The sequence below is a fragment of the Monopterus albus genome, unplaced genomic scaffold (genome assembly GCF_001952655.1).
Source record: "Monopterus albus unplaced genomic scaffold, M_albus_1.0 scaffold31.1, whole genome shotgun sequence".
Lineage (NCBI taxonomy): Eukaryota > Metazoa > Chordata > Actinopteri > Synbranchiformes > Synbranchidae > Monopterus > Monopterus albus.
This window is the reverse complement of record NW_018127911.1, coordinates 5707008-5717656: the sequence shown is the minus strand read 5'-3', so window position 1 is coordinate 5717656 and position 10649 is coordinate 5707008. Positions and strand designations below refer to the sequence as shown.

At 40.3% G+C, this 10649-nt stretch overlaps 1 protein-coding gene across 6 annotated transcripts in view; it reads right to left on the bottom strand.

Annotated features, from left to right (window-relative positions):
- The window catches only part of cobl (cordon-bleu WH2 repeat protein), a 57452-nt gene extending 48340 nt beyond the window's left edge, over nt 1–9112 (bottom strand). For 2 of the 6 annotated variants that reach the window (XM_020596653.1, XM_020596649.1), the window contains exon 1: nt 8557–9112. In XM_020596653.1, coding sequence (XP_020452309.1) covers nt 8557–8585 — 29 coding nt within the window. In that variant the 5' untranslated portion in view covers nt 8586–9112. The remainder of the gene's footprint in view (nt 1–8556) is intronic. The other 4 variants (XM_020596650.1, XM_020596648.1, XM_020596647.1 and 1 more) reach the window with 3 other exon arrangements.
- Between the last annotated feature and the right edge of the window lie 1537 nt (nt 9113–10649).

Sequence of the window (10649 nt, the reverse complement as noted above, 5' to 3'; positions counted from 1 at the left end):
CCGCTATCACCAGCGCAGAGGCATAAAAAACATCAGTAGTGAAGTAAACTGCAAAAAAATCCCAACTGTCCCACAGAGAGATGGTGTCAGACGCACTCAGGACTTAAGCAAATACTCTTTAAATTACAGGTACAGCCAGATCACTGCACAGTACTAGTATAGCACAATGCTAATGCAAGAACATCACAGCCAAATTACTGTTGTTGAGAAGTTAAATTACAGCACATAACACCGTGTTCAGACACACTGGAGACATCCTTAGTTTTTTTTGTTTTTTTGTGCATCAGTGACTGTATTTATCCCAGGCATGGAAACAGAGCTAAACGGTTCCCACTCTAGAAGGTCTTCTAAAAAAAATTATGGAATATATGAGTTTAAGTTTTATATTATGCTCTGTCAGCACCACCCCCACCAAAACAAATTCCATACAAGTGGCCTATTTTTAACTGTGTTCTGACATCTCACGTAACAGCTTCCTTCATCAGACTGTTAGTGATACCCTCAATTCATGGCACAAAGATTCCATAATGACTGAGGTTGTAGGTGTTACAATGGTACAGCAAGACAAAACCAGGAACAGACTGTGGCTGGCCCACTTGATAATTTAACCTGCTCATTTGCACCATGCTGTATCCACTTCCATCAAGTGTACCCTATACCTTTCTATAAATTATTTTTATGTATCAAATTGCTGAGCAATATGGTGATGCAATACACAAGAGGTTCCATTAACTGAATACTTTCCATAACTTAAAGTTAGGTTACTAAAAAGCCCACATGGTTGCAATGGCATTGATAAATGAGGTGAAGAAAGAGGAACTGATGCAGTGGATGAAGGACAACTGAGACTTACTGAATGCACCTCGCTATCTGGGAGCTGACAGCCCATTAAAGAGCCATGGAGTGCATCTGTGACCACTATGGATCACAGAGGGGGGCAGCTCGTGCAGAATGAGCACATACTGTACAGCGGATTCCTCCTTGTGAAGTGAATGTGTCAAGATTGGGAACTCTCACATTCAGAAGAACTTCCATTTACTTCCAGAGAAAAATGTTTCCCCAACTTCGAAAGGTTGGCTGGCAAGTCCAGTCTCTAGTGCAGCAGCAGAGTGTGGATTCAGTTTTCAGATCAAAATCTTAGGAGCCATGAGAAACCCAGTGACAGTCACCTCTGCAGCAGGCCAGGCTACAGCAGGTCAGCCGAGTTCAACTTAAAGTTCAATTCAAGTTCAAAATGAAAATGCTATTATCATTATTATTTTAATTATCATTAAAAAAAATGAAAATTAAATTGAGGGGTAATAATCAACTATGACAGAATTTTTATGGCCCTGTCCGTCACCATGACAGACAATAAGAAAGTCTAGCGTGATCTCTGCAATACACTGTTAGAAAGTTTGGAATAAAAAAATGGTGAGAGCTATGACAACTGTGTTTAATGTAGACCTTGATGACTCTGACTCAGGTAATGGGAACTCAACTTGGATTATTCTTTGGCGACTTGGGCTCAGACTCGAACACTGGTGACTCGAGACAACTCAGACTCAAACAATAGGGACTCAACCACAACACTGTGGTTTGAGGAAGGCCAAAGTATAGGGAGTTGCAATAGACCCTATATCTAGGAGACACATCAGCAAATAGTAGAAACATCCACAATGTAACCATGCTTTATCCCTGAGTGCTTATTTAAGAACACACCCATCTACAGTACTTGCTGTACAAGCATACGCACATGGACATTAGAGCCTAAGTGCTTGACTGCACGCTTGAGTTTACACGTCCTGTTCACAATGTGAATGATACACATCCTGGACCCTCAGCCACTCCCCTCACTCTAATCACCCACACATACACTGTCCTGCTGCCTAGCCCGCATACCCCTTGGGTGTCGCAGTGTCCCGTGGCAACCTGTATTTACACCACTTAACTGCAAAAGAGAGGAGACCTCAGTTTGTAGCAGCTGTAGATTGTGGATGCATGCACACAAAGGGTTAGTGACTGAGAGGAGAGCAACAGACACAGAAATGAACAGGACACAAGGCAAGGAAAAGCTAGAGAAATATTTTCTGTTGGCAAAGTGTTGGAGACATACGAGCTCAGGAAAGCATTTGTTTGCAGTTGCCAGGCACGCAACTGCCTAACTCAGCATATGTCTTGATGCTCATGTTACCAGCCCTGTGCTTAAAAACTCCTCCGCACTGTATTGTAAACCTTTACACATTTTAATGCATTTTGTTTTTTCCCCAACAGTCATTGTGTGACAGATTTGATAACCTGCTCAGTCAGAATTATTCCATAAAAAGTTTTAATGTATCTTATCACATAATTTTCTAAAAACAATACCGACTCCACAGTTAAACAGGGCAATGGCAGTTTGACCTAATGTCTTATATTAAGCACATCAAAAGCTCAAACTGTAGATTTAAAATGGTCTTGAGATGGTTTGTTAAGCTGCATGCATTACCTCATTATTAAATGATGACTTTTCTGAAACAACCAGGTTAGAGCGCTGCACAATCTGTTACACAGGAGAGCAGAGTCAGTCACAGTAAGATAATAACCCATGGGAGATAAAGAGACACTAACACACCTTGGGTGTTAAATGAATTGTTACTCACTGGGATCAATTAAATAGCTTACAGCTATGACACGCATTTACTTAAAGGGTTCACATCCAGGATGTACTGTGATGACCTCAGATTGAGTCAGGAACCAGTGATCCAGGAGTTATTTCACAGCTATTTAAAGGAGACAAATCCACTTAATGTAACAGCTCTCCACCCTACCCAACCTCTCCTGTCCTGTGCTCCCCTTCCTGGACATACAGTCATCTGGTCCTCTTATGTTCTGTGACACAGAGACATGCTGACTATTAACAGTTTAACACAAGACGTGTTCCAGGACAACAATAGCCCAAAAAGAGGACCAAGAAGACAGCTTGCTGTCTGAACAACAGACAAAAGGTCTATTTTTGACCTTTGCCAAATAGTATCTCAGACAACAGTTCAGTTGTTTCAGGCCATTTGGCCTATTTCTTTTCAGCCATTTCCAATTTCAGATTTATTGACCGACAACAATAAAGGACCCTATTCTACACCTGCATATTCCTGAGAGGTCATGGAAAAACTAGATATTCTTAATAGCCTATTCATTATGCTTAGAGTAAAACCAGGCAGCTCAGGTAAAGAGGCTCCCTTCTGAAACCCAAGGTCACCACTGATCTATGTAACTTATGTTCTTGATACTTTGACCTTTCAATTCCATATTTTGTGTGTTTTTAATTATTATAAGGGAGGCAGACAAATCAATTGTTAAGTTGCATTAATGTTTAGAATGTAGTTATTGTTTTTTATAAGTTCCCCTGGTATTGTGACTGAACTCCGGCTCCGGTATACAGTACATAAAGCTCCTGGAAAACAGGCCCACAGCACAAAGAATGGAGGAGCAAGGGAAGGAGAGATAATAGAGGGATGAGGAAATCTCAGGTAGCACTAAATGGAGATTAAAAGATAATGGAAATAAAGAAGCAGAACAGCAGGGAATAAAAATGGGTCTATTCTCTATTCCCTAAGCTGCTTGTTCAATTAGAGAGTGTTCCTGCTGGCCAGAGAAGGAAAACACTTGGGCTATGTACACATATTGATGGTTTTTAATGGACAGATGCAGCACCTCTTTGACTTGGGGAAAAGAAATAAAATCAGTTACAAGCAGCAGTAAAATTATGTCAAATATTTTCAATGATGTCGTCACTATTTAATCCACTGTTACACGGGTGAAGGATAAAAATGGAGTGTCAATTTTTTGTATAACCGTCAAGTTTTTACCATACCATCAGTTAATAGGTGATAATGTTTTTAGTTACTTTTAACTGAAGGACAACACATAAAGGCGACAATGATGTACCATCATGTGCACGTGCTCCTTGCTGACAGTCTCTGCTGGTTTAGACACTGTACATGTTACGAAATGACTAACACTGTGGTTTCTCTGTAATCAAGACAGAAGCTAGTAGCGGCGTATAATGTTATGTGCAAATGCATTCTCAACATGTGCACAAGAAAGTGTACTTCACCACCTCTTATCTGGTGATACCACTGCACATTAGTGGCTGTTGGAGGAGTCTGTCCAATCTGTACACACATATGCAGTCAGTCTGTCTTCGTCCCTGACAAACCCACATACCACAGTGACTAAGATTTGACAGCAGGCTTCCAGAAATAGACCCAAACAGCCCATAACAGCTGCAATATCCAGACAGATACAGTCTACTGTAGATGCTTGACAGAGACAGTAGTTTATTGTTGAAGGTGCCTGCCAGCGCTTTTTTCACCAGGGACAAAGGTTGGCAAAGGGAAGAATATGGGACAGATAAGGGCACTCCGGTCTATTATTACAGCCAGTCTGGATGTATCAAACTTTTGGATGCATCATGGCAAGGGTGTACATTTTCATATAGATGACGAGGACGTGTTCCTACCAATATTTTAGGAGGGCAGAAATGTCCCTACCAATATTTGAGCAAACCCATGCACATTATCTTTGGAGTAGTCCTGTTATATCATTCCTACGTGCACTCCATGAGGCTTCATCTACAAGATGACATGCTGGCATTGGAAAGACTGAAAGAGAGGAGGCGATCTGAAGCTCATGTTATGTACAAATGTCATATTTGCTCCCACATACAGAGGCAATAGCTGTCAGTCAGCATGCTGACAATGGTAGGCTATGTTACCAGGACTGTGGGCTCTGGGCCGGTCCATACCTCAAGCATGAGCGAAAATACTCTTTCAGAGGACTTATTTCACACAGCACACATAACATAACTTTGCCCATGCTACATCTTGTCTTTTGTAGACAGCAAGAAAAAGAGAGCGCTTGGCTTGATGCAAGGCATCTCCGTGCTAATGTAAACATGGCAGAATCATTGTCACGCGAGACTGAGATTGTACAGGGATCTAAATCACGCTCACAAATCGATTTATCGTGCAGCCCTAGTATAAATTCTTATACAGTGTGAATAGGGGTAGCACTAGAAAAGTCAGTCTTGTGCTATATTTCTACCATAAACTAACCTCTTATTAAATCCATAAAAGTGAACAAAGGTTATACTGTATGCTTGTAATCTTACACACCTCTATCTTTACAGATCAAGTTCAAGGAAACACTGCATCCACACCCTCTCTATTTATAACAGGATAGCCTGTGATATGGATGCAGATATTGCCAGAAACATTCTGTATTGTATCTCCACCAAAACACACATAGCTGCAAATATTCTTCTCTCTTGCCTAAGTAGTCCAGATGTGACCACATGCACTAAAACATTTTCCTCTTTGCTGAAAATACATTCAGTATAGGCTTCTAGTATACGAGAAAAAGACGGAACTCCCTTAGTCAGCAGTGCTGAACTAGTGGTTGACCACATGAGCCTAAAACTTTAAAATAGAGACAAAGGGCGTGACGCTTGGTTATAACTAAAACACACACACACACGACAAATACTATATAAAGGATGAGAAAGACATTTTAGTCCAGGAGGTACAGTTTCAGATTAATGAGCATTTACATTGCAGCTAGCAAATGTTTTTCATCTTGCACCATATACAGTGCTCACGAGTGCATGGACACACAAATGACAGCTGGTAGCCAATAATTACCACTGGGTGTGTACTGAGGATAGACAGCTATTTGCAATCCCACACTTTTTTAACTGTAAAACCTCTCAACCCTTCTTCCTGTGGGTGTGTTTTTTTTTTTTTGGAAACTGAATTAACACTGAAATAAGGCTACCACAAATAACAGTGGCATTTAAAATGAAATTTGATGGTGCGACTGGTAAGGCTTGATTATTTCTCTATTCTTTCCATGTCATAAGGCGCTTTGAAGCAAAATCGTGAAATGCACTGAGCCTGTGTGACAATAAGCGGAACAAATATACGTTTGTCATCGTCATTGCTGGGGACTGAATCATGTCATTAAAGGTTCTGATGTCACATATGATGGTGTCTCCAGAAAAACACACAGAACAACAGAAAAGATCTTACTTATAACAGCTCTGTAAAACATTTAGTTAAGACTGTTCTTGAGCAATGTTGCAGATTTAGCTAGAATTAAAGCGCAGTGGCATCTTAATTCTCTATTTAAATGAGTCTTTTCCTTCCTTATTGCTTTTATGAGAGTGGATATTAAAATTAAAACATGTAACAAAACCACATTAATAAGCTGCTTCTTGGTGAAAGCTCGTTCAGAAAACCACCACTGTGCTGATTCCAAATGCTGTGTATGCAGACTAATAAACTGGGTTTGAACGTATTCTAGTCTAAATACAATTAGCATGCTCTAACTCACAACAAAACCAATTCATGTAACAAACATATTCTACAAAGTCCATTAAATCGGTCTTGGGTGACGCCATGTTTTGGGCCAGGATAGGCACAATCTTGTTCTCTGGTCAGAATGACCTCTGTGAAAGTCAGTATTCATTAAGTCTCTGGGAGAGAAGGAAGTTGTCTTCTGTGTCCATTCTTAATTAAAGGCTTAAAAAGCTGAGAACTGAAGCTTCATTCAAGCTCCCTTTCCACCAGTTCCTGAAGTAGACCCTTAGGGCTGACATACATTCACATGCACACACATTTACACACACACACTGCTCAGGTTTCAATGGCCAGGTACAAATTCCACTGCCTTTAAAAGAGCAGTCTCTTCCACCCTCATTTGTCTGCTCAAGGACGATATGGTGTGTGTGTGTGTGTGTGTGTGTGTGTGTGTGTGTGTTAATGTACTTTTATGAGTTTTATTAGATCTGTGCTAGCGAGTAAAGTAGTGATGACGAAAAAGAGATCACTGCACAAAGGGAGTTGTCATGGTAATTTATATGGACAGTAATGTCACACAGTCACCAGATAAAAAGGCACTTTGGCACTTTCCACTGTTGCCAACTGACTCTGTGACCTTTGTATCTGGCCTAAAAGCTCTCAAGTATCTGAAATCACTGTATTTAAGGGTATATAGTTAAAGAAACCTTTACTTTAATGAAACCAAAGGAATAATAGGCTGAAACTTAACTCACTTGATCAATAATCTTTTCAACACTATCACACCCACTTTATATTTTACTGTATACTGCACTATGCTGTTTAGTCTTTACCTCACACCTACAACATAGCTGGAGTAATTTAGAGGATCCTGAGGAGCTAACCAATGATAAAAGGGGTAGTAGCGCAGTGACAAGAGAAAACACAAGAATCCCATCTTTAAACCATAATTAGTGTACAATACTGAGTTCAGAACTGATGAAGTTAGCAGCATTTGACCCCAGTTCTTTTCAGCCCTATACAGCTGTTGCCATATTTAGCACCTAAAAGCACATAACTACTGATTAGAGTAAATACTTCCCTGGTCAGTGAGCTACTCACAAATACATCTTAACTCCGACTTCAATTTATTGTTGAAAATTACAGATAAAGCTGTCAAAACCATTTAGAAAACACAATCAACTGTCTGTTGTAATTGCAAATTATTCAAATGTGATGCTACAGAAGGCTATATTTTGATATTTTAGGACTTACTCTTCTTTTAATAATAATAAAAAAAACACTTACCAGATAATTTAACACAAACCTTAGCTATAATTAATAAAAACATGCAAATTGCCTGCAATATTTTGACTTGATACAGCCTGGTAGGAAAAGCACAGGAGTTAGTAATCATGACAGTAACAGCTCTTGTACTCAACTGCCCCACTCTGACATGACAGTGAGCCAACAAAAGTCCTAGGGCACTAAAACCGAGGCAGTTAACTGGATTTCAGCCACCATTGCTCCTAAGCCTTTACTACTGTGACATGTCTGAAAAGGCCCATACTGATCTTCAGGTGGCACTGCATACAACAGGTGCAGCTGATGTGATAAAAACACCAAAAAGATCCAAACTCGAGCCATCAGCCCCACCCCGATGTGAACAGCATCCACAGTTGCTGTTGTCCTTCCATCAGCCAAAAGGCCTCGTCCCTTGTTCTCCTCTAGAAACCACTGTTGCACTAGGCCTATTGCTCCCCAGCTGTTTCTGCTTACTATCTGTGTGTGGCAAAGAGACTGCAGGTGAATGGCCGGCTGGCTGCTGGAACACTCTGTGTTGTCAGTACTGACCATAGGCCACACATGCTGTTAAGATTGTTGTGTCAGTGTTGCTGTGGACGCTCACAAGAATTTCAAATGGGCAATACGGAGGTTGCAACACGGCGCAACTTAGCCCCAGTAACCCTGCCACTCCTTTATTGTCCAAAGAAATTATTATTGAAACAACACCTGCTAAGGGCAACCCTGCCATGGCAGTTTTAGAAAACTTCGAAACACGTCATAAAATAACAGGAGCACATGATTTGTGTGAAATCATACGATAACTGCTTATTAACAATATGGCTATTTATACAAGGCATGCAAACAACAAACGTAATTAAATGTTGTCTTGTTACTTAGAAAGCTTGTTTTAAGTTATGTAATAGATCAGAGTAAGAACGTGACGAAGAAAGAACAATATTTTTGAGGGACTCACCCCACAGGCCCTTCTGGGGGCTCACTCATTGCCGTGATTACGGAGTTTGGATGACAGCGGTGCCCGGTGCTCGGTGCTCAGGCTGGGCTCCCAGAAATCCGCTGTTGCTCCTAAAGTCGCTGGATATTCATTATGCTACCACCTGCGACACAGCGCGTCAAAGCTGAGTCAATTTTCTGCCGCTGTCTTTTCTAAAACATCTAAACGAATAAAACGGCTTGTTCCTAGGTCAGAAAAGCCAACTTGGTATTTTCTGCAACAGGTCCCACAGTGCACAGTGACAACAACCCAGTGTGACCTTAAGTAAACACCGCAAAGTGTCCGTTAAGGGTAACTACGACACAACAACATAATACATGTTCAGTATTTCTAAGCCTGGCGTATTTTAGTCCAAAACATTCTTACTGAGTCATTCTCATGGACTAAGTTCCTTGTCAAATCCACTTGATATAGTGTCAATTTCGTATCTCTCCGGCTGATACTCAATCGACCATGGTCAAGTTATCTGCATTAGTAAATACAACATCCGGGACTTGTTTCAAAATAAGTGTTGATACTCGAACTTGTTTAACGATTTGATTTTTCTTTTTCTTTTTCTTTATAACTTTTTAGACCCTTTCTTTTTTCCACATTTTGTTATGTTTTAGACTAAGCTTTAAATTGGTTAAAAACATTCATATATCAATCTACATACAATAGCCGACTCCAGAATGATAAAATGAAAACAGGTTTTGGATTTTTTTTATTATTTATTAAAAATTAAAATACTGAAATATTCCATTTACATAAGTATCCAGAGGTTTTGTTATGACACTTTTTCTGGTGTACCCTATTCTTTTCAAATGTCCTTGAGACACTCCTACAGCTTGATTAGGGTCCATCTGAGCTTAATTTCATTTATTGATTGGATATAAATAGGAAAGACACACACCTGTCTATATAAGGTGTCGCAGCTGATGGTGTATGTCAGACTAAAAACAAAGCCATGAGTTTGAGAGAATTGTCTGCAGACCTGTGAGACAGGATCATATCAAGACAGATCTGGGGATGATACAAGAACAGTTTTTACAGCAGTGAAATTGCCCAAGAGCACTGTAGCCTCCATCATTCTCAAATGGAAAAGATGTGGAACCACCACCAGTCTTCAGAGATCTGGCCACCCAGCCAAACTGAGTAGTCATGGACGAAGGGTCAGACAGTTAACCGAGAACCCAAGGGTCACTATGAATGAAATCCAGAGTAACAGTAATGTAAAGTAGGCTGAAGGACAAAAGTTTCTGATCAGAGAGACATTACATAATCTGTCTGCCTCTTAAATACATTTACTTTTCCTTCTTTAATGTGTTTATAGGTATCGTGCACATCATGGATTTCGGTGGTTTGATTGCCCCCTTTGATGTCTTCAAAGAAATAAGAAAACCCACGCTTTTATTCGGAAGGTAATACTGTTTCCTGTCTTTTGTAGCTGCGTCTGTCTAATTTGATGCAGTTCTTTTCAGCCCGCCTTCGTCAGCAGATCTCACGTCCATCATCCTCATTGGGGATTCACATAGCGCCGGATGGAGAGCGAAGGCACCAGTTAGGCTACCCTTAATATACAGAGACAAATACAAGCAAAGTCAGTAAAATGCGGATCCAGAACTGAAAATAAATTGTATGAATTCATTTAAATTAAATTATTCATTCATCTTTAATTGCTGCTGCTACATGTTGGGGTTAAACAAAGGTTTTGGGGTTTTATAATTGAGCAATGCCTCTGTGAATGTCTCCTAGAAATGTCATGATAATTCAGATCTTTTCTCCCGGCATGCTTTGTGCTATGTCGACCTTGCAATGCACAACTATCGTTCTCCACCACAAGAGGTCACTGACAGACCACTCTAATATGTTGGGCCTACTCATAATGTCGCTACCTGCGATTTGATGGGCCGTCACTAGATACGGGCAGCAATGGCATTACTAGGCTATAGAATAATGGCCAAAACAAAGATAAAGATTAAGAGGATCGGTTCATAACAGCTGACACAAGAACAAACACAGTAAAATGTGAAGCCTAAAACAGGACACAGTACATAGCATGAAGTCGGTAACAC